Genomic DNA, 23989 nt, shown 5'->3' with positions numbered 1-23989 from the left:
GCCCCTCCCGGCCCCAGCCTTGCTCCTCGAGGGCTGCGCGCTCCCTCCCCGCCCGCCGCCCGCCGCCCGCCTCCCGGTCGCCCCACCCCGTGACCGGCTCTCCGTCTTGTCCCGCAGGATCCGCCCGGACGGGGCCACGCCGCCGCTGCTGCCGCCGCCGCCCGGAGCCGCGCTTCGGGTCCCGCCTGAGCCGAGCCGCGCGCGGGGCCGCCGCTGCCGCCGCCGGCGGGGGATGGGGCTGCCCGGGAGGCGCGCCGAGCCCGCGGGGGGAGCGCGGAGCCGGCGCGCAGCCTGAGCCCCGGCCGCCCGCGCTGGGCTGGTCCGTGCGCACCGCGCGCTGCCGCCGCCGCCGCCGCCCGCCGCCCGCCCGCGCCCCGATGGCGCCATCGCCCAGGTGCCGCTGACTGCCCCGCGCCGCCCGCCCGGCCCGCGCGGCCCCCCTCGGAGCCCGGCCGGCCCGGGGAGCGGCCTGCCGCGGAAGCCTCCCGCGCCCTCCCGCCCGGCCCCGCCATGGCGCTGCGGCGCCTCCTGCTGCTGCTGCTGCCGCTGCTCTCGCTCCAGCCCTTGGACCTAATGCCCGGAGCCTGGGGCGCCCGCGGCCGTGCCGCCAACCGGACCCTGAGCGCCGGCGCCGCGGCCGTCGGGGGCCGGCGGCCCGGGGGCGCCCTGGCCCGGGGCGGCCGCGAGCTGAACGGCACCGTCCGGGCGCCCGGCAGCCCGGAGGCGGGGAGCCGGCGAGGACAGCCAGCGGCGGCGGTGGCGGCGGCCAGCGCGGCCGTCACCTACGAGACGTGCTGGGGCTACTACGACGTGAGCGGCCAGTACGACAAGGAGTTCGAGTGCAACAACAGCGAGAGCGGCTACCTGTACTGCTGCGGCACCTGCTACTACCGCTTCTGCTGCAAGAAGCGCCACGAGAAGCTGGATCAGCGCCAGTGCACCAACTACCAGAGCCCGGTGTGGGTGCAGACGCCCAGCACCAAGGTGGTGTCGCCGGGGCCCGAGAACAAGTACGATCCGGAGAAGGACAAGACCAACTTCACCGTCTACATCACCTGCGGGGTGATCGCCTTCGTCATCGTGGCCGGCGTCTTCGCCAAGGTCTCCTACGACAAGGCCCACCGCCCGCCGCGGGAGATGAACATCCACAGGTGAGAGCGGCCGCCCCGGGTGAGTGGGGGGCCCCGCCCGTCCCCCCAGCCTCTCTCCCGGCGGCTCACCCCTCTTGTCAGGCTTCCCTGTCCTCTTGGCATCTCACCCACCGCTCTCCCCGGGCTGCCTCCACTCTCTTAAGTCAACTTCCCTCCCCTGCCTCTTTGACGGGCAATAAATCAGTCTTCAGCGCCCTCTGCTCCATTTCTTCAGAACCGGGAACGCACGCTTTGGTTGGTAGGGATATTTACAGGGCCAAATAGATATTGGTGGAATCCCAGAGTTTGAGTGTAAGAATTGCGCACCTTCCAATAATCCCGGGTGGGGTTCCAGGGTGCAGGTTTCATGGCAGGTGGGCACCTCGCTGTAGGCGCTTATTGCATTTGGTTTTCTGAATCAAGCCAGAGCAGTCATACTGGATATAGGGAGCTGAACAGTGTTAGAACCTTACTGAAAAGAGTGTAGACTGAATGTTCCCGGGTGTTTAGAGAGATGGGGGTGATAGGGAAAGGGAGCTCCTGGGTAAGCAGGAATTCAAATTTGTGCATTCCGTCTTGACCAAGGGCAGATGGTTTCTCTTCATTGCATCCTGCCGAGTAGGATGCTTATCTGCCCTGCTGAGACTGGAGGACTTGTTCTTTTAAGCCCTGTGGGCAGAACTCAGAGTGAATGCTGCTTGCTGTGTTCAACCCGGTGGGCACCTTTCACTGCTTACACCGGGGAGGCAGTGGGGGGCTGCCTCCTGCCAAAACTTACACCAAGGGCTCAAGATATGGTTGTCCAGCGTTCCACCCTGACTGCCTCCCACCCCACCACCCTAGCTTCCGGAGCACCCCTTGGGAGGTCCAAGCCGAGGGAATGGGGAAACCAGGCTCTCTTTACAACTCAGGGAACCATGCACCCAGGGGACACAAGCTCAGCTCTGATAAATGGCTGGACATGGTTCAGCAGAGTCTTTCAAGGAACGAACCCTGCCCTGGAACGTGCCTCCGTTTCTGGCACATGATGTGGGCACTGCCCTAGTCATGGAGACCACCCCCCAGACCAGCCCTCCTTCTGAGTTTGCCTGCAGGCTCCCACCCAGAGTCCTAGAGCTTCAGCTCATCTCTGCACTCGGCTTGTTATCCTTTTAGCCTGAAAACCTTCTTCCCTCACTGCTGAGGACATTAATCACCTGTACCTTGATGAAGAGAGAGAAAGGCAGATAGAAATTTCTGGGCATCTCTTTTTTTCCCCCTGGATACTGAGGGTGTTGAAAAAAGATGATGCTCTGTGGCTGATTTTGAGTCAAAATCCACAAAGTATGAGTACTTTAATATTGACAAACTTGAGTGTTGGAACTGAGCTTCCGAAAGGAGATGGGTTTATCGTCATCGCTCATTAATCCTGAAGCACCGTTGCTCCATCCCACCCCAACCTTGTCTCTCAGGGTGTAAGTCAGTGGCTGGAGGGAAAATGATGGAGGAGTTGTGACAAATAGTTTGTGGTCAGTCCTGGTTCTTAAAAGCAGAGGGCCGGGGGATGGAGGGCAAGGCACTCTGTCCTTCGGGTTTCATCTGGCAAAGAATCCTCTCTCTTGGCTCCCCTTCCTGAAGCAGGTGTGCGGGGTCCTTCTTCCTCTGCTTCTGCCTCCAAGTTCCCAGGGTTGTCCACCTCCGCTTTCTTTGACTGTTCTGGCCTCTCGTCACCCCTTCCAGGCTGGCTGTGGTCTCTGGCTGGCTGATTCCCACAAAGCTTTCTTTGGGTTTCTCTCGTCCCCAAGCCGTTCTTGTCTGCACCCCTTGGGGAAACCCGTCCCTTGCCTTTTCCACTACCTCTTACTGAATTTATTCATCATCCTCTGGGAGGATGCAGGTGGCCTGAGGAGGCTGGCTCTGGCCTCTGTCCTGTGGGCTGTGACCTTGGAGGGAGACGTCCCTGTTGCCTCACCACACTGAATCCCCAACCCACCCCAAACTAGGGTGACTACTGTGTATATGGGTGTGCAGCTCAGTGTGATGCCATGGGGGCCGTTTCTCTCCGAGCTTGGGGGAGAGAGGTAGCCATGGGAAGGGTGATGAGTTTCGGCCCTCAGACCATTATGTAAATGTGGGCTGTTTCTCCCTCAAATTCACCTCCGATTTTATTCAGTTCACAGCACCTCTTCCAGCAGCTGCAGGCTCGCCTGATCAGTGCTTGGGAAGCCGTCGTGTTGATGCTTGTTAGGTAGGGGACAGAGCCTGTCTCTATGTTTAAGGGGGTGGGGGAGGGGATGGAGCATGAGCGAGCCATCTAGGACACTCCCCGAGTGACCTTGGGCAGATCAGAGAAACTTATTTTTCAGTTCTGGACCACTTAGGCACATCGCAGCCCACCCCAACCTCTCCCTTACCAGGCTGGCAGGGTGAGTTTGCACATTAGCAGGAGATGCCCACTGACTCCTGGGTGTGCCCGCGTGGTACCACCATGCTCCCACTTTGCTTGGAGGTCACTGTTTGCTGTCCCAGGGAGTTAGGGTGCAGATTGTCTTGTTGGGCAGGGAAGAAAGAGGTAAATATTCACACTGTAATGAGTCCTCCCTGGAGAAAGTGAGGGAGAAGGAATGTGTACTCCTCAGAGGTCCACGGAGGAGGTGGGATGTGGGCTCTGTTCCGTACTCCTTGAAATAGTTCAGGAAAGGCATTTCCTTTCTGAGATGGCAAAGGTTATTTGACTTGTTCCAGCGTGTGAGCCTCTGTGAAGATGGTAGATGGGCAGACGGGCTGAGCAGGAGGGACGTTTGTGGGAGCGATGGAAGGGTCAAAAGAAGTATGTGCCTCAGGATGGGCCATCTGCCTCCTCGGGTGTCCAAGCCTGGCTGGCCCTCCACCTGCCCTGCGCGCACCCCTCAGGGTGGGCCTCCCTCTCCCCTCTCCAGCCCCTGCAGGGAGGAATAGATTTAGTCTTTTCCAGAAGTGATTAGACCTTGCCGTCTGTGTGAGCCATCCCCTTGCGCCCCGCATCTGCAGGGAACCCACCAGCTCTCACACCGAAGCATGTGAGCACGGACTCTCAGCTGGACCCCAGGGCGGGGAGAGAAGTGGCCTTGGGGACCAGAGGTGGAGCCGGGCTCTGGTTCTGGAGAGCCCTGGACATCAGGCGCCTGCCTTTCCCACCTGGGACCCCACTTCCCACCAGGATCTTAGCCTCATCTGGCCCTTCCTTTGCACCTTCCCAGGCTGAGACTCAAGCTGCCGGACCATAGGTTGTCCCCGGGTCCCCGCCGAGCTCAGTGTTCCTGAACAGCTTTGCCAACGCTTCCCTGGGGCTGTCTGTTCAGTGAGGGCCTGCTGAGGCCTCCAGGGGCAAGGGCTCTGCCCAGAACACGCCTTCAGGGAAGGGCTCCCTGTTGACATTCAGTTCTGAACCAGCCCGTTCACATTCCAACCGGTTCCTTCCTCCTCCTCACCCTGTGTTGATTCATTAGAGTCTTGGAGATGAGAATCATTCTGAGGAACAGTGTGGCTTTTTTTTTTTTTTTAAATGGCTAGTGAGCAGATGGGTCAGGAAGCTTTTAGGATGCTGTAGGTGCAGTGGGTGAGGCCAGAGATGCCCGGGGTCCTCACTCTGCCTGCCCAGGGATGAAGGATGGAGGAATTTAAGGTGCAGATGGGCGTGGAGAAGTGCTCAGGGCCATGGGAAAAAAAACCTGAGCTGATGTCATTAGGGAAAAGGAAGCGTATTCATGACCCCAGGTAACCTAATCAAAATGGGCCTACATCTTGAGTTCTTCTGCTTATTTCTAGAAACATCAAGGGAACACTGTGTCCTACCTTTTCTTCCTACAGAAATTAATTACAAACCCGAAGAGCCCTGTTTTGTCCGCATAGGCCACGTAATTGCGGCAGCAGGACCACTCTGCCAACTGATTTAGTGAGTTCTCTTCCCAGGTTCCTGGGCAATGAATTGTCAAATCGCTTCAAACACTCCATTTTTTGAAGCACTGTGGGCTCACTAGAATGAATTGATCTAAACCGAGCGTCAACTTGTATTTTGTTTTTATTTTTTTAAACTTCAAATATAGCAGTTTGAGGGAAAGGAAAAAAAAATGCATCTTGCCTTGGACTGAAGGTCTTAGCCTTGCATGTTTTCCATTTTCTTGGAGTTAAAAAAAAAAATAATGCAGAGAGAGAAGTGAAATTGTGGAAGAATTTAAGAAGGCTTATGGGAGGAGGGGTCAGGGGAAGGATACCAGGAAGACAGAAAGGAGCAAAAATAGGAAAGGGAGGAAGGTGACCAGGTGCCAGAGGTGGATTGCATTGCCCAGATCCCCAGCTCTTGGTTTCCTCCTGACCCCTGCAGCCATGTGCGTGTGTGTTCAGTCAACAGATGAGCCCTGCCCACCGGCTATTGGCATGGAGCATTTCAAATCATAAAATGTAAGCCTGTTACCTTTGACCCATGAGGCTAAGCAGAGTTCAGTCTTAAATATATATATATATATATATCAATTCAGTTCAGTCTCTCAGTCGTGTCCGACTCTTTGTGACCCCATGGACTGCAGCATGCCAGTCTTGGCTATGCCAGGTTTTAGTTGCAGCATGTGGGATCTAGTTCCCTGAGCAAGGATCAAGCCTGGGCCCCCTGCATTGGGAGCTCAGAGTCTTAGCTACTGGACCGCCAGGGAAGTCCCTAAGCAGAGTTCCTTCTTGAGGGAGTCGGTCAGCCTTGCAAAAATCCTGGCACTTGGGGAGTCCTCCCTGGAAAGTTGTTTGCTGTCTTCCTGGGTGCTCCACCCCCACCTCAGCTCTGGAAGGCGTGCACTTATGTCCCCTTTCCTGCCCACACTCAGAGCACGTTCATTTGGAGAAACCTGCTGTGGTCCTAAGAGTTGACCCACAGTTTCCGGCTGCTAGGACATGGGAGGAGGAAAAGCCCAGTACATTGTTTTCAGCCTGTTTTAATGAGAGATCAGAGTGAGTATGCAGTTGATTTCAGATCAACTGTGCAGGAAGCAGTGGTTAAGAGCTGAAAAAGTGAGCTGACCAAGAGATGATCCCAGATGGACAGGCCCTGGGGTTTGGGAGAGAAGGGAACTACTCAGAAAGAAGCTTCCGCTTCCTAACTCCTCTGCCTGGCTCTCCATGGCCTGAAGGGATGGTCCCAAGGTCTTCAGTTTGGCTCCTTCCCTAGAATCAGTGAGAATCCCCACCGAGTGGTGGCAGGAGCTCCCAGCCCCTGGCTGCTGGGTATCATCACTGGCCTTCTCTGCCACCCCCATCCCTCTGGCTCAAAGTCTTGCAGAAGCTTATTTTTGAAATTAGGATGAATTCAAGTGCATTTTGTCTTACATCCCTTGACAATATATATCCCATGGACCCACAGAGTTATGGTTTGAACTTCCTAGTATAAAGACCATCTCAGATGGGTGATGGGGAAGGGAACTTTAATGGACTTGATGAGGGCCTGTGTTGCATTCATTTTTGTGTGCGTACTCAGTCTCTCAGTCGTGTCCAATTCTTTGTGACCCCATTGGCTATAGCCCACCAGGCTTCTCTGCCCATGGAATTCTCCAGACAAGAATACTGGAGTGGGTTGCCATTTCCTTCTCCAGGGGATCTTGCCAACCCAGGGATCAAACTCGTGTCTTCAGTATCTCCTGCACTGGCAGGCGGATTCTTTTACCACTGAGCCCAAGTTTATGTTTGAAATACATTTAAAAATGTGATTCTCACCCCCCACCTCTATCTTAGGAAACACCTACCTTTTATTTCTCCCCAGGTCACATTTATGACTCACACTGCCAGCGTCTTCATTTTCAGATGCTGCAGACAGGGACGAGGGCTTGGTGGGAAGGTTTATCAGTGCCCTCTCAGAAGGTCTCAGTTCCTTGGGCTTGAGCAGGCTTATTTTTCACCCATTCAGGGCACATTGCTAACCTCATCTATATATATATATATATATATATATATATATATATATTTAAATTTCTGGAAGTAAAACCAAAATGTTCTGAAAAGTCAGAGTAGTACTTTCTTTTATTTCGTCATCCATGGGCGTAGAACCATAGAGTTTTTATTGCAGTCTAGTCATTTAACTTAGCTCTCTAATTTTGTAAGCCAAGCAGCTGGAGCCCAGGGAGGCCAGATGACAATGCCAAGGGTCCCCAGGGAGAGAATGAGCGATCTTGAACTAGAAGCCGTGGTGCTGGTGTCCTGGGCCACCAGGTCAAGCCTTATCTTTTCACCCAGTGGAAAATCTCTTCTATTTTACTTTATGTACGTGTGTCTTAGTCATCACCAGATAACTTTCAGATATTTAGAGATGTGAGTGACAGCCTTCTCCCTCCTCCTACTTCCCTACATTTTTTTTCAAGCCCTTTTCTCATTCATTTTTTTCCATCCACTAAAATGACTTCCATTCACTTCCTTGGTCCCTGGCAGTTTCTCCAAATTCCTTTGTAAAGGGCAGTACCCTGCTCTGAGGTTATTATTATGATCCTTTAATAAGAGCTGAGTAATGCAGACCATTTGAAGAAGGAAAATACAGCACAAGCCAAACAGTTGTGAACCAGAGCAATGGGTCGTGGATAAAACTATGGGCAGAAACCTGTAATTAAACACACGGGCTGTAAATGCCTTCTATCTCTCCCAGCAATGGGTGGGGATGCTGGAACCCACCAGGTAGATGCATGTTTCAGTTTTTGCCAGAGACCAGAGCACCCCTGATAGCTCAGTTGGTAAAGAATCCCCCTGCAATGCAGGAGACCCCGGGGTTGATTCCTGGGTTGGGAAGATCTGCTGGAGAAGGGATAGGCTACCCACTCCAGTGTTCTTGGGCTTCCCCTGTGGTTCAGCTGGTAAAGAAGCTGCCTGCAGTGTGGGAGACCTGGGTTCGATCCCTGGGTTGGGAAGATCCCATGAAGAAGGGAATAGCAACCCACTCCAGTATTCTGGCCTGGAGAATTCCATAGACTATATAGCCCATGGGGTCACACAGAGTCAGACACGACTGATTTGACTTTCACTTTCAGAGTGCCCCCAGACATCCCTTGGCCCCCAAAGTGGGTGATTTCAGGTCTGTCCTCCAGGACGGCTCCTGCATGTAAGACAGCTCTATGACCCACGGAAGCACCTTCATTGGTGCTCATCTTGCTCTTTCTCAGCTCTGGGCCGAGACACCACAGGGCCAGGGTGCATATAAATTGAGGGGACCAGAGAAGGTTCGAGGAGGATGACTGATGAAGCTGGAAACTTGGGTTCCATCATTCTGTTGAAATTCACCTCTGTGGCTTGCAGTTTGGGGTTTTTGCCCACAACATGCCCAAGTCCTCCTGGAAAAGAAGAAGGATGTACCTGTCCTTGTGTGTCATCCTTCTCGGTGGTCGCCTTGGGAAGCCACCTGCTGATTCTTCCCCAGAAATTTTTGCCACGGTTCCTCTCTTGGAAGTGTTTTCAGAGCCCATGTGTGTTGTTTTGACGTTTCATCATGCTAGCATATTTTTATCCTCCTAGGGTAGATGGTTATAAGCATCGATGTCGTGGGGCTGAGGCTGATGAATGAAAGAGGTGTTGGGCTCGTTACTGATCAGAAAGAAGGGAGACCTGCTTGCCCAGGGGCCGCGTCAGCTGCCTCCAAAGGCAGGTGCCCAGAGGAGGCATCCCGGTACTGAATGCATTCGAGTCCTCTGCTCGTGATGACTGCTAGGAAAGGGCCCCTCCCTACATGGAAGGATGATTACTGCCCTTAAGAAAAACAGCTTTGTGTTCTCACAATGTGTCTCAGCAGACAGCAGAGGAGCTGGGAGAGGGGGAGAAGAGGGGGTTCAATGTGTAGCAAAGGGCTCAAATAACCACCCAGAAAAGATTAAAAATGGTCTCACATTCCTGCATGAGATAGTAGACAGGTAACCCAACTTTCCTAGTTTGATTCTGAGGGTAAAGGGACCCAATTTCTTTGGGATGCATGCGGCCAGGCATGGGAGTCAGAGCCGGGTGCCTGCCATGCTCTGACTTCCCTCCCCTCCATCAGAAATGCCAGCACCTCTGCAGTTTGGCACTCAGATGAGGTCACCTCTTGGGCTACACAGCTACTGATGAAGCAGAAGTGTTTGCAAGCACAAAAAGATGGGGTTTCCAGTGAGCATTGCTGGGAGAGTCCTCGTGTGATAACTGCGCCTCCCCAGACCCCCAAAAGTACATTCATTCCATGGGGTGGATCACAGAAATGGAGCCAGGATGGGGCAGGCTGAGTTTAAGAGCAGGTGACAAGGAGCCTCCAGGTGTAGCAGTTGTGGCCAAGTCTTGTTTCTCTTTGGTGCTGGGGAGGCAGTGGGCTGCGCTTCTGTGGGTGGGGCAGGGTGCCTTCTTCTCAGTCGGGAGCCAGTGGGTGCTGAGGGGCTGGGGCAAAGCCTCTGCTCCCACCAGCCCCACACGGTCACTCTGGAGCACTCTGGGAGGGGTCAGTTCTGCTCTGCGGCTGGCCGTCCCCCTCCCTCTGCTCAGGCATCCAGAAGTGTCTCCCTGGAGCTTCTGATGCACGACCGCATCACTTGTCGCTCCAGAAAGCCGGTGTTGAGGACCTGAGAGCTCAGTTAGGTGAGGACTCAAGGTCCTGTGGATGAAGCAGGGGTTGCAGGGGATGGGGAAATACTCAGAAGAGCACCCCCTCCTCTAGGACTTCCCTCTGTACCTGGCATCCTGTGTGAGCTCACTGCATCCGTCTCCCACCCTGAGTCTGGAGCCTGTTTAACAGATGACAGGATCAACTCAGAGAGACTTAGTAACTTGCCCAAGATCACACAGCTAGTCCTTAGCTGGCCACTGTCTCCTTTGCGGGCCAGCGGGTCACCTGGCTCTCACCTTCCTGAACATAAATGAATCAGTGATGCTTAGACTACTTGAGAAAGCAAAGAAATCATCCCCTGTTGTTGTTATTCAATCACTCAGCTGTGTCCAGTTCTTTGTGACCCCATGGACATCAGCACTCCAGGCTCCCCTGTCCTTCACTATCTCAGAGTTTGCTCAAACTCATGTCCATTGAGTTGATGATGCCATCCAACCATCTTATCCTCTGTCGCCCCATTCTCTTCCTGCCCTCAATCTTTCCCAGCATCAGGGTCTTGTCCCCTGAGATGTGTCATGTCTGTAAGGGACTGGAGAATGAATGACCTAAGGACCGGGTACCTCGAACCTGGGCTGGTGGCCTCATTTGCATTGCATGCAGGCATAAGGCGCCCGAGGCAGTGAAAAGGGCTTCTCTTCGAGAATGGATTATACTGGTGGGGGATTGTGAAGACAATACCAAGAAAAGGTAAAAAGTAAAAACACACAAAAACACGCTGGTTTTAATTGGGGAAAAAAAAAAGACCGTAAAACAACTTCTCCCTTAAACCATTGCAATATTGAAAGGATGCTCCCAGAGCAATTCTGCAGGAGTCCTGGCTCCTGAGAGGAAAGAAGCGATTTGAGGGGCGAGAGGATGGACCTCGCACCATTCTCAGTTTGAATTACAAAGACGTACGGCTCACAAACAGCTCCATTTATCACAGCTCCCCACTCTGCCCCATTTATAACATCGAGCACAGCACTCGCCAGACCCAGAATCCTGGCCAGCTCACCCTGCCTCCCCGCTCTACTTCTGCTCTTTCTCGTCTCGATGTTCTGCGCCCTGCGTTCTCATTCCTCAATCTTCACTGGAGTTTCTCTACTTCTCCAGGCCTCAAGCCTTCTGTCCTGAAAAGCCCATGAAAAGGAAAGAGCCCTGGGTTTTGCTCTCTAGCTTCAGCCATCTTGACCGCTGGCGGTGGTCATGGTAATGGTCACAGCCATGGTGGTGGTGTCTGGCAGAGCTCACATTACTGGGTTTGCAGCTTAGGTCCTTAACCCTCTGATCAAGGCAGGTGTGGGAGCATGGAGGTTTCTGGGCACTGTTTGCAGCCCCTACCCTGGTCAGAGGGGCAGGAGAACCCTGGACCCTTTTGCCCTGGAGCTACTGTCCCCACCTCGGGACCCGTGGAAGCTGAGTTCCAGTCGGGCTTTGGGTGGCCACGCACTTGGCCCCGTTCCCCAGCGTTTGGGAGGGGAGTCACAGCTTTCTGCAGGCTTCACAAACACTCTCATTCTTCCTTGCTTTTTTGGCATTTGGTCTCGTGTACTGTTCCCATTAGCTCCGACATTAAAGTCTCATTACTTAGGACATCTGTCCTCTGGACAGAGTCGCCGTTCCCTCAGCCAAATATCCTCTTCTGGGAAGGAGGCTTCCCACCCAGACAGTCAACACTTCCCTCTTCCTTCCGTCCTGCTGGTCCAGCGAAGAGGGATTTGAACCCTGGGAGTAGGGGCCAGAGTGAGAAGGAGGGGAATATGTCCAGAACCCATCCACCGTCCCACCCACCCCAGACTCTGAGGTCCTGGGGTACAGACCCCCGGGATCTGGGGCAGGGAGGGGGCCGAACCCCATACTAGCAAAGAAGATGTGTCCAGGAGAGCTTTGCTCCCTCAGTCCTCTGATCAGCCTCAGATCCTGTCGGTAGGGACTCTGGCCTCGGTCACCCATGTCTGGGCAACTGAAGGTAGCCCTATGTTAACCAGCCCACGTGCTGAAGCTGCTCCAGAACTTTTGGAAGAATCTGGACTCCAGTTTCCCTCTTGGATCTTCTCTGCCTTTTTATTGTATCCTGAGAAACCTGCCTGAACATTCCTAGGAATGCTGTCCTGTTGGCTCGGAAGGCTCTTCAGGCTAAGGGAACTCACTCAGCTCTTCTGTTCTCAGATCCTCAACAGCCAGCTTCTTACCCACCTCTGTGCCAGCGCCCCCTCCCCCACCCCGAGCATCTGCGAAGAGAACCCGGCTTTCAGCAGAGGATCTGCCGCTTCTCCGTCTTTTAAGTCACATCATTAAAATGTTGCTTCTTGTTCCTTTCGGTGTCTTTGACCACCACGGCCTCTGTCTCCATCTGTCCTTCTTTTGATTCCTCCTCTGTTGAGAGTTCTTTTATTCCTTTCCTCGCTTCCTCTAGTCCTCCTTCTTAAACTTGTCCTGTCCTGCTGCAACTTCATTAGACTGCATCGATTCAGACTCTGCTAATTCAAAATTTGTCCAAATGGGACCTCGGTGAAGTTGCTTTTCTTTTCTCTTGTCTGATAAAAAGTTGATGAACAGATTAATAGCTCAGACGAGACCGCAGGGATGTTACAGGGTGCATCCACCAGGCAGAAAGACAGACTGTGTTCAAGCGGGCTCTTCTGCAGACAATCGGCATGCTAATTACAAATCATTCTTATCTCTTCAATAAAGTAGCTCTCCGAAGATCAATTTTTTTTTTAGCCTAGTTGGTAATCCTGCAATGGCCCAGGAAGCAGTAAAAATGCATTTCCTTTCAAGTGTGTTATAATTTCCACGTCTGTGTTATTGAGTGGGATTACTAGCCCGCCCCCATTTCTGCTGGATTGGTGATGCTTGCCCGTCGAGCTGCTTCAGATTCCCTTTTGAATTCCCTCTGGGGGCTCCCACTAATTTCCCTTCTTTTTGTTTTCTGTTCTTTTGTATTTCCCTGAGGTTTTAGAATCCGTAAACTCTCTCGCTCTCAGCCTTGATGGATTATGCCACCACGTGGGGCTCCCCTCACTCCCTTGGGCCACAGGATGACCAGCTGGGCATGAGAGGTTAGGGACCTAGAAGCAGACAGGATGGCTGGCCCTGTCTCTGGGTTTAAGAGGACAGAGATCTCTGTCTTGCCTCCGTCCGTTCTTTTCCTAGTGTCTGTTCCTGCATCTCTGTCCCGACACCACTCTTTGGATTGACCAGGCAGCATTGCACCCACTGTAGGACAAGATAGGATGTTCTTTGTTATTGTTCAGCGGCTAAGTCTTGTCCGACTCATTCTGAAACACCATGGACTGCAGCACGCCAGGCTTTCTTGTCCTTCACTCTCTCCCAGAGTTTGCTCAAACTCGAGTCCATTTGGCACACCACTCCAGTGTTCTTGCCTCAAGAACCCCATGGACAGTATGAGAAAGGATATCCTTAGAGGCACCCTTACAGGAAAGGACCTTGGCCTCTTTCCCTTGGCCTGCTTTGGTGGCTCTCGAGGGACTCCTAGCTAAGCCCCCTTCCTCTCACTCCTGGAGGTCAGCATCTGTCTTTCTATGCCTTAAAGCGTTTCCTGAAGATAGGAAGCAGGCTCATCACAACTTCTGTCACTTTCTGTGCCCATGACCATGGGTGAGCCCCTTAGCTCTGCTCTGGCCTGTTGCCCTGCTCTGGGGTGGGAGACTCTCCGGTTGTGGAGGCGTGTTCTTCTCCAGCCCCTTCTGTTCTCAGCGCACCTGAGAGGCTCAGGTTCACAGAGATAACTCGTGTCCTTAAACACGTGGCAGCCCTGGGCTGTAGGAGAAAATGCATTTTCCTCGCACACTCCACTCATATAAGAATGTTCTCTGCACGTGGTCTCTTGTGAATGCTTGTCTTTAACATCTTAAACTCATGGACCCTCTTGGTTCCCAGGGGCAGATGACACATTTTAGTGCCTCTCCCTGGGGGCGCCAGATGTGTCAAGAGCTGGGGCTCCCTTTCCCCCTGGAGGTGGTACATTCTCTTCCTCGGATGCAATTCTCGTTCAGTTAATTCTCGTGGGAAGCCAGTATTGACTTCCTTCTGAGGTCTGCCCACTGGAGCATGGGCTTCCCTGGTGGCTCAGCTGATAAAGAATCCACCTTCAATGCAGGAGACCCCAGTTTGATTCCTGGGTCAGGAAGATCCCCTGGAAAAGGGATAGGCTACCCACTCCAGTATTCTTGGGCTTTCCTGGAGGCTCAGTCAGCAAAGAATCTGTCTGCAATGCAGGAGACCTGGGTTCAATCCTTGGGTCGGGAAGATCCCCTGGAGGAGGGCCTGGCAACCCACTCTAGTATTCTTCCCTGAAGAATCCCCAAGGACAGAGGAGCCTGGTGGGCTACAGTCCATGGGGTCACAAACAATCGGACACGACTGAGTGACTAAGCACAGTGGAGCAACCTCCACCCTTGGGTACCCCACCCTTTCAATAGTTGCATTGATGTGAACTTGAACTTGGAAATGGCAATAATGTTTATAATTTTTTTTTTTTAAGAAGGAAGGAAAGAAGAAAGAGAAAAGAAAACAAAGAAAAAGTGATGTAGGAAGAGGAAAGAAAAAGAATAACTGAATCTTTTGCAGAAAATGTTGCCCTGGTCCATCTAACCCATTTGCCCTTTTAATGCCTGGACACAATCCTTGTTTTGCTTTTTGCGCCCTAGTGGAAGCCTGACTTGTGATGGTCTTGCAGGGAGGAACGGGCACTCAGCACTTGGCTTGCAGAATCCAAGTTCAGAGTTTGGCAAAGCCGGTGTGTGACCAGATGCATTTCTGACCTCAGGCCTGAGTGGAAAATATGGGCTGTAGGTGGTCCCTTCCAGAATGACCCGTAGCCACAGGCCTGCCATGTGGCTCCCTCTCCACGGCAGGCGTTTTGCCATCTGGCTTGCCTGAGTCAGCTGCCCGGCTCCCCTCTTCCACCTGTATACACGTGCTTTCCTCGTGGTTCTATTGGCTGAGGCTCTGTAGACCCTGGGAGGTTGTATTTGGATTTATTTATTAGTCAAGTATTTAAGTAGTACTTACAAGGTACCGGGTTCTGTTCTAAGTGCTCTACAAATACAAACTTGTTTAATCCTCGTAATAACCCTAAGAGGTGGACGTTATTTTGAGGCCTTAGTATTTTGGCCTTAGTTTTTCAATAAGTTCACAGAACCTCAGGGCACTTAAGCAGCCACCTCATGATCACCAGTATCCTGAAAGTGAAGTGAGAAGTGTTAGTCACTCAGTCATGTCTGACTCTTTGTGACCCCATGGACTAGAGCCCTCCAGGCTCATCTGTCCTTGGGATTCTCCAGGCAAAAATACTAGTGTGGGTAGCCATTCCCTTCTCCAGGGGAATCTTCCTGACCCAGGGATCGAACCCGATTCCCCTGCATTGCAGGCAGATTCTTTACCTTCTGAACCAGCAGGGAAGACCCACCAATATCCTGAGTTGTCAGAATTCTGACCCAGGTAGTCTGGCTCCAGACCCCCATGTTTAGCTAGTAGGTTATACTAGCTTCCTCTTGCCTCTTGCCTCTCCTATAGATTTATGCCTGTGCTTATAGCAAATTGAGAAGATGACTCCAGCAGTATCAATAATAAGAGCAGCGGCAGGTTATTTATTAGCTCGTCTGTCACCTGGCTGCCCAAGTGGTCCTGCTAACAGATCTTAGTAGCATTTCCATTTTCCCATTTCCAAAGGGTAGCTGCCCTTCACCCATTCAGATCTTTGATGGATGCTCAGACAATCCTAAATGTTTCCGAAAAAGTCTGCACTTAGTGTAGATGCTACCGAATTTCCTAGGCCTGGGTAGATTTTCACGTGATTTGTGAGACAAGGGTGGTGCGTGGGGAGGAGACACTATTAGGAATGAATCACGGTTCCCTGGGATGTGCGTTGACTCTGTGCCGGGCCTGAGGCTGGCCGTGGGGGACAGGTGCCCACGGGGTTGCAGGGATTGCCCTGCTGGCCTGAAAAGCAAAGCGGGCCAGCTGAGCTTTCCCTTGCTAAGTTCGGCCGTGGTTATTGGCCGTGATGAATTCCGACTGGGCTGGGGACAACTCGGACCTGGGGAACGGCTGGGCGCAGATGCACAAACATTGTTATCACAACAAAAGAGATTCTCGCTATCCATTCGGAGCCTCTGTGTATGTGGAGAGCGGTCTTGTGCGCACACAAAGCTGGCAGCTGTGTTTTTCAAGTGGACTGTGAGAGAACCAGGAAAAGGAGAACTGAATCAAGCCATTCTCCTTGGTCCATGTTTATTAAAAATATATTCACTTCAGTTGTCTGGAGTGTGTGTTTCAGAGGATAAAAGCACCCTGGCTGCCCAGCAGATAAGGATGAAGCTGAGGGGAGAGAGGATGCTGGCTATTTCCCGAGTGGCAGGGTCGAGTAAAAGCTCAGTCATCCAGGACTCAAATAACCAGGATATTTCATTTAACCAGAGTAGAACGTCTACCCTCTACTTTTAGGAGAAATAGCGCAGAAGTAGCAATCAGAATCGTCCATGGTTCGTTCCGCAGTTTTTATAGGAATTCCATTTCCCAGCTTGTCTCCATCCCACTGAGTTTTCTCTGTGAAGAGAACTAAAGATTAGGTTGGTGGCCCTCTCATGGAAGAACCTTGCATTTTTTATAAGTAATTATATTCAGTATACTCTACTTAATTAGGCAGGAATGCTTTTAGAAAATTCTTCAAAAACAAGAGTGTTCTCATTAGTCGCTAGGAATAAAAAAACGTTAACCAGAATAGCTTATTCGTGGAATAGTTCATCTGTTTGGCCTTTTATCAACCCTATCCGAAAGCATAATTTTTTTTTTTTTCCTGCTTCTCCGGAAAAGAGAAAGGTCCTGATTAAGAGTCTCAGCTCTCCGGCTTGCCTTGCTCTTGGTACTGAATAACGTACTGAACACCAGCTAGACTGATTTCCCCCCTTCCGTGGTGTTTATGTGGCCCTGAGAGCCAGAGACATGGCAGAGGCAGAAGGCTGGCCTCCATTTGTTCTGCTTCAGCAAGCAGAAATATACATGGGATCTTCATGGAAAGTATGTGAATTGAGATCAAAAAGACTTCTGAGATAAACTGAGTGTTCCTAGCTTCCCCACTTCATCTAAGGGGAACCTAAGTTTTCCTTTCTGCTCAGTGAGTGATGATCAGGACAAAACAGTTCCAGGTATTTTATAGGGCACTCTTTTGCCACATTTGTTTTCAAACTTGGAAACTCCGCAAAGTCCTGGGACTTCTGGATGGAGGGCAAGAACTCTGTAGAGTAGGGCTTGTGCAGAGCAGGGGTCTAATGAAGTGTACTGGTGTTCTACTCAAGGGTTTCATTTGGTGGAAGAGTGCCTGCTGGCACAATGTAAAAACTTCCATCGCTGTTGATTTTGATGGTGATGACTCACGGAGGTGAATAGAAATGGGCAGTTGGGTGACCACTGAGTTCTGTCTGGGTAGATTTTTCTACTAAAGATTGAACACACTGTACAATGTCATATTCAGAGACCATTGTAGGAAAAAGTAAGTAGTAGGTGAAAAAGTAAGTATGATTAAGTGATGGAGGATTGGAAGGAAAGATGGATGGATGGAGGATGGATAGATGGAAGGGTGGATGGATGAACTGATGGAAGGATAGATAGGTTGATGTTTGGGTAGATGGATGGGACGGATGGATGGATGAATAGACAGACAAATGGGTGAATGGATAATTCAGTGGTATAAAGTCAGCCTCTGTGGTTGAACCCACTTACATTTGAAATCTGGATTTACCGCCTATTAGCTATTTAACGTTCGGAGTTAGAGTAGGAGAGGTTCAGAAAAAGAACGAGACTGGCACTCTACAGGAACAGATCACCTTTAATGAGGTGAGAAGGGGCAGCAGTCAGATTAGCAAGCTGCTGTACTTATCTAAGAAAAGAGTAAGTATATATAGGCATGTATGTAGAAAGCTACTGTCTTAAGGGGGCCTGTTCTTCTCCAAGGTTGCTGGGAGTAGTTATCTCTTAAACAGCTGGGGCAAGGAGTTCTGGAGATCAGCCAGAGGCTGGGCTGGCTTGGAGCTGGGCGTAATCAACCTAAAGTCTATTTTTTTTCTTTGGGTGAGAAAGTTCTTTGTTTTGCCTAGAATGGTGGGGAGGACCTGCAGGGGAGTTGTAACTCCAGGCTACCTTGAGCAATGCAACTTTCCTTCAAGCTGTGTGACCTTGGGCAAGATATCTAACATCTCTTCATCTTAATTTTCTCATCAGTAAACTGTGGTTACCAATTGCACCTACTCTATAGGGTCCTTTTGAGGATTATATAAGATCACACATCAAAGGGTTTAGCACTATGTCTGGCACATAGTAATTGCTCAGTAAATTAAAGCCTTTAATTTCCCAAGCTGGCAGGACTATGAAGCAGAGTTATAACCAAGGTTTTCTTTACTTTTCTAATGTTAGGGAATCATTTGCCCTTTTGAGACAGATTTCATGTCTCGAATGCAAGTAGCACATATCAGAATGTTGACTGGGCTTGGTCCCTACAGGGGTTGTGATAACTCAATACTTAGGAAAATACAAACTCACTTTGATTCCTTGAGACCACTGACAACATTAACCAAGGTGTTAAGCGAACGAATAATTGGTCTTGACCTGAACCACTCATTGACTAATTGTTTCTCCACGCCCAAATATTAACTGGCATTTGCTAAATTAGCAGACTCAGCTAGAATGGGAGAACTCATTCAAGCTGACAATTCCTAGGAAAGTGAGCAGAAGGACATCAGGACTCCAGCAAAGAAGCCCTGAGTTGAAATTTCAGTTCCATCAATGTTTCGGTCCTAGAATTAGCCTGAGCCTCAGTTTCATGTTTAAAATTGGGGTAACCGTAGCTGCGAAGGTTCCAGGTTTGGTACAGGCACCATGCCGGACAAGGCAGGTGAGACCCTTAGAACCCATTCAGTGTTCTCCACGTGTAAGATGCAACTCAGTTCAGCAGATGGTTAACACACAAACAATGAGTCCTGAAGAACATGAACATTTCCTGGCTTGAGTGATCAGAATGACTGTTTTCCCTGCTCAGATTTGCTGCCCAATTAATTAACTCTCCCCTGCTTGCCACACATTCACAGACGCCAAGGAATCCATGTGCGGCGAACCAAAACAATTAGGTAGATAATTCAGGCAAAAAGCATCGCTTAGTTTCCTGTATCCAGATACTGCAGTGAAGTGGCTCTGGGGGAGGGGGAGGTTGGGGAGTTGGGATGAACAGGACAGAGAACCAGATTCTTCAAGTTCTTAAATTAGAACCTCTGTAGTTGGCATGGGGGGTGGGGTGGGGGGGGGGGCTGCCCTTGGCTGGGAACCGGTTTCAGTCCTCACTGGCCAGTCTATCTCTCTCCCCCAGATTCTCTTTCCCCGGGGAGGTCTCTCTCTGATCCCTTCTCCCCATCTCTTGCATTCTGGATCTCTTTCTTTCTCTGAGTTTCTCTTTGACTCTGTGTCCCATTTTCTCTCTGGCTCTGTCTGCCTGCCTGTTTCTGACCCTTTGATTCCGTTCCCTGCCCCGCTCCCTGTCTCACTGTCTCTGTTTACTCCATCATCTCTGAATCTTGCCCTCTGCCTCTCTCTGGCTCTGAGGCTCTGACTCTCTTCCCATCTATTTGGCTCCCTTTCTGTCCATCTCTCCCTGACCCCCACTTCCGTTCCCTCTCTGTCTCTACCTCTGTCCTTCTTTTGCTCCCTTGCTGTCTCTCTGTCACTGTCTGACCTTCTCTTTCCCTTTCTTCTGAGTCTCTGCCCCTTCCTCCGATCCCTGAAAGAAACGGCCGCTCTATCGCAAAATCCCCTTCATTCTTCCTCAGTGACCAATTTTCTCTCCTACGGTGAGAAAGTAGCTCAGGCCTTAACCCATTTCCTCCGGCGTATCCAAATTAATTAGGTGAGGCTGGGATCGCACATTTCAGAATTAGAGTAATATTTATTGAGCACCCTGGAGAGAAGGAGATGGAAAGTGGAGAGGAACAGGAGTAAGGAGGGAGGTCACCGATCTGAGGAGCTGAGAGAAGGTGGTGTGAGGTGATGGACGGGGGCCCAGCACCATCCAGGAACAAGGACCACCTTTCTGACTGCCCGAGGGCGCTGGGCAGGGGGGAACCCTAGGGGGGCGGTGCTCAGGAGGCAGAGAAGCCTGCTGTGGGCGTGGCCTCCTTGGGACCACACAGGGCAGGGTCCCTACAGCCTAGCTAGCCTGTCTGTTCAGCACACATCCTTCTCCTTCGACTGGGCAGCCCAACGCAGCCCTGCCAACAGGGCACCTGGAGAGGGTATCACGCAAGTCATTACCTTCAGGAGGAGACAACTTGGCTGTAACCCAGTTAGAACTCCTCCAGCAGCAAGCAGGGATGCTCTGGGGCACCTGATGTTCTCCAGAGAGGCGTCTTGCCCTTCACTTCTCAGCCCTCAGCATCGGCATGGCTTCTCAGGATTGAGTACCAAGAGCCACCCCCTACGCACCCCCAACCAATCCCAAGAGTCCTGATTGTAGGTTGAACATCTCTTCTTGGCCAGGTCCTCCTTGGTCAATAAGCCTGGAGCGAATCTGCTGTGGGTTTGCCATTTACACTGTCCATATGGACCGAAAGGATGCTGGGTTGAAAGCCCTACAAAGGCTGGGACGGAGATACTCTTCGCCCCTTTCTCTCTTTGAGTAATGGCCGAGCAATGTGCCAAGACCCAGAGATACACTGAATGGGTCAGACACACAAGATCCCTAAATTTCAAGATGTTCGTCTCAGTGTTGCCAGCCCTACTTGTCCCAGAGCCCAGTCCAGTGTCCCATCTTGGTAGATATTGCAGGAACTAGATTGCATTGAGCATTAATCAAAGACCTACTTCACATAGTGCTATGTACATGTGGCTCAGAGTTTCTCAACCTCGCCAGCACTTTGGGTGGGATAATTCTTTGTGGGGGTTGGGGTGGGGGAGGCTGTCCTATGCAGTGTGGGATGTTTAGCAACATCCTTGGCTTCCGCCCACCAGTTGCCAATCGACTTCCCTCCCCAGTTTTGTGACAACCAAAAAATGTCACCAGACATTGCCAAATGTCCCCTAAGGGGCAAAATCACTGTCATTCACATAGATTTAGTCTTGACTTTCCGAAAACATAGACTTAACCACTTGACTCTGTTTTTTCTTCATAGATTTCCTTCATAGATAAGAACTTGAGAGGCAAGATAAACACAGAAAAAGAATATAAACTTTTTTTTTTTTGGTAATAGTCGCTTATTGAGATGTAATTCACCTACTATAAAATTCATCCTTAAATTTAGAAGTGTCCAGTTTAGTGATTTTTGTACATTTTCAGAGTTCTCCAGCTATCACCACTGTCTGGTTTTAGAATATTTTCATCATCCCCCAAAGAAAACCTGTACCTATTGATAGTCATTCTCCATTAACCCCTCCATTAGCCCCTAGTAGGGCTTCCCTTGGAGAAGGCAATGGCACCCCACTCCAGTACTCTTGCCTGGAGAATCCCATGGACGGAGAAGCCTGGTGGGCTGCAGTCCATGGGGTCACTAAGAGTCAGACACGACTGAGCGACGTCACTTTCACTTTTCACTTTCATGCATTGGAGAAGGAAATGGCAACCCACTCCAGTGTTCTTGCCTGGAGAATCCCAGGGATGGGGGAGCCTGGTGGGCTGCCGTCTATGAGTCGGCACAGAGTCGGACACGATTGAAGCAGCTGAGCAGCAGCAGCAGCAGCAGGGCTTCCCTGGTGGCCAAGAGGTAATGAATCCACCTGCCAGTGCAGGAGACGCCGGTTTGATCCCTGGTCAAGAAGATCCCTTGGAGAAGGAAATGGCAACCCACTCCAGTATTCTTGCCTGGGAAGTCACGTGGACAGAGGAGCCTGGCGGGCTACAGTCCATGGGGTCACAAAGAGTTGGACACAAGTGAGCAGCTAAACAGCAATAACAGGCCATGGTAACCACCAGTCTATTTTCTACCTCTATTGATCTGTCGAATCTGGGTATTTTATATGTGTAGAATCATAACCTGTGGTCTTTTGTGACTGGCTTCTTTCAGGTAGCATGTTGTTTTCAAGGTCATTCATGTTGTAGCATATATCAAAGCATCTTGCTTTTTTAAGGCTGAATAATAATACTTTGAGTGACTACACAATATTTTATTAATCCATTCATCAGTTGATGGGCATTTCGGTTATTTCCACCTTTCGGCTATTGTTAATGTTGCTGCTATGAACTTTCATATACAAAGTTTGTGTAGGCATATGTTTTCATTTCTGTTGGGCACATACCTAGGAGTATTCTAATTGCTGGGCCATATGGCAACTCTATGTTTAATATTTGGAGGAGCTGCCAGACTGTTTACCAAAGGGCCTGCACTGTTTTGCATTTGCACAGGTAGTGAATGAAAGCTCCAACTTCTCCACCTCCGTGCCAACATTTGGAATTGTCTTTTGGTCATAGCTATCCTGGTGGGTGTGAACATGTATCACACTGTGTTTTTGATTTGTGCTTTCCTGTTGACTAGTGATGTTGAGCTACTTTTCATGTGTACCTTCTTTGGAGCAATGTCTAATTCTATCTCGTCCATTTTTAAATTGTGGTGTATGGTTTTTATTGCTGAATTATAAGAGTTCTTTAAATGTTCTGAATGCAAGTCTCTTAGCCGAAACATGATTTGCAAGTATTTTCTCCCATTCTCTGGGTTGGCTTTCATTTTCTTGGTGCTGTTTTCTGATGTAGAAATGTTTTTAGTTTTGATGAAGTTGAGTCTGCAAATTTTTTCTTTTGTTCCTCCTGCTTGGGTGTCATATCTAAGAAACCTTTGCCAAATCCAAGGTTACAGAGACTGACTTCTCAATTTTCTTCTGAGAGAATATAGTTTTAGCTCTAATATTTAGGTTTATGATCCATTTTTAATTAATTGCTACATATGGTATGAGGTGAGGGTGCAGTTTTATTCTCTGCGTGTGGATGTCCATTTGTTGAAGAAACTTCTTTTCCAGTGATCATGGCGTCCTTGTCGAAAATCAGTTGAACATAGATGTATAGGTTTATTTCTGGACTCTTCAATTTGATTCCATTGGTCTGTACTTCTGTTGTTTAACTGTTAACTCGCTACTTCCTTACCATGGAAAAATGGTAGGAAAGTGTCTTTCATAAATAGGGTAAAGGAGTCTAGGTAATTTGTGTGGATATGTGATTAAAAATATATATATATAAAATATTGATCACATTTTGGAATTAAAAGGGATCTTTGAGGTCATGTTAGTTTAAACCATTTGTTTTCCTGCTGGGGAATAAAAAGGTTAAATTTCAATTTCAGAGGCTAACAAATCTGTCTGAAGATTCACAGCTCATCAGCGGCAGAGCTGGTACTAGAACCCAAATCTCTCGATTTTGTAGGGCAGTGTTTTTTTCTTATTCCTAGGCCCCAGGTCTGCCCAAAGTTCTTTTACCAGACTAGTGAGGTTCTGTCTTCGCCTCCCTCACTTCTTGGTCCACAGAAGTGAATGAGGTGGTGACGTGTGTGTGCTTTTCCTCCTAGAGCCTGAGAAAAAAAAAAAGCAAGCCAGCATGGGGAAAGCATTTGGAAAATCTGAAATTGCTGTATAAATGCCACTAAATGATAAGATTGCCAGCTTGCTGCTCCTCTCCTAGGAAGGTTCAGCATGTCAGAGGCAGAATAATGAAAGGGAACAATGCACTCTCAGACTCCTTTTTAAACTGCTGTGGTTGTCACTTTTCAAGGAAGGGGGCAGAGTGCGGGGAGCTAGAAGGAAGCCTCGGGGTGGGCTGGGTGTGGCCAGATCTCAGGTGGGCTGCACTGGCCGGGAGAGAACTGGAAGCACACCGCCTCACCCATGCCTGAGGGACAGCCCAGGTACACGGAAGAGTCCTTGCCTCGCTCATGCAAAGAACTGGGCACCTGACCCTGAAATGACCATGTCCGATGGTGGTCCCTTGGGTCTCAGAACATCCTGTGTGTCCCTGTTTTCTACCAACAGTAGCATCACCTGTGATATTAACCTGCAGAGGGAGTCTTGTTCCAAACCAGGTGTGGGAGAGATTTCCCCTAAATGCTGAGCCCCTACATGGTAGGAACTGTGTTCTCTTTACCCCGGTCTCTGCCGTGACTGAGGCATGCTGAGTCCTTAATTAATGCACATTTGGTGTTGAGTGAATGAAACCTGCTCTTGTGGTAGTGGGGCCCTTGCAGAGAGTGTGGGCCTCTCCAGCTACAGCAGCATCTCTGCACATGTCTCTTTC

The 23989-nt window shown here is 50.4% G+C and overlaps 1 protein-coding gene across 1 annotated transcript in view; it reads left to right on the top strand.

Annotated features, from left to right (window-relative positions):
* The first annotated feature begins 460 nt into the window (after positions 1-460).
* SHISA6 (shisa family member 6) overlaps positions 461-23989 on the top strand; it is a 260291-nt gene continuing 236762 nt past the window's right edge. Inside the window, exon 1 of the mRNA XM_045164844.1 lies at positions 461-1151. Within this exon, the coding sequence (XP_045020779.1) occupies positions 511-1151 (641 nt within the window). The 5' untranslated portion in view covers positions 461-510. The remainder of the gene's footprint in view (positions 1152-23989) is intronic.

This window comes from Bubalus bubalis, chromosome 3 (genome assembly GCF_019923935.1).
Source record: "Bubalus bubalis isolate 160015118507 breed Murrah chromosome 3, NDDB_SH_1, whole genome shotgun sequence".
Taxonomy (NCBI): Eukaryota; Metazoa; Chordata; class Mammalia; order Artiodactyla; family Bovidae; genus Bubalus; species Bubalus bubalis.
Note: the sequence above shows the minus strand (reverse complement) of the source record. Positions and strands in the feature narration are given on the sequence as shown.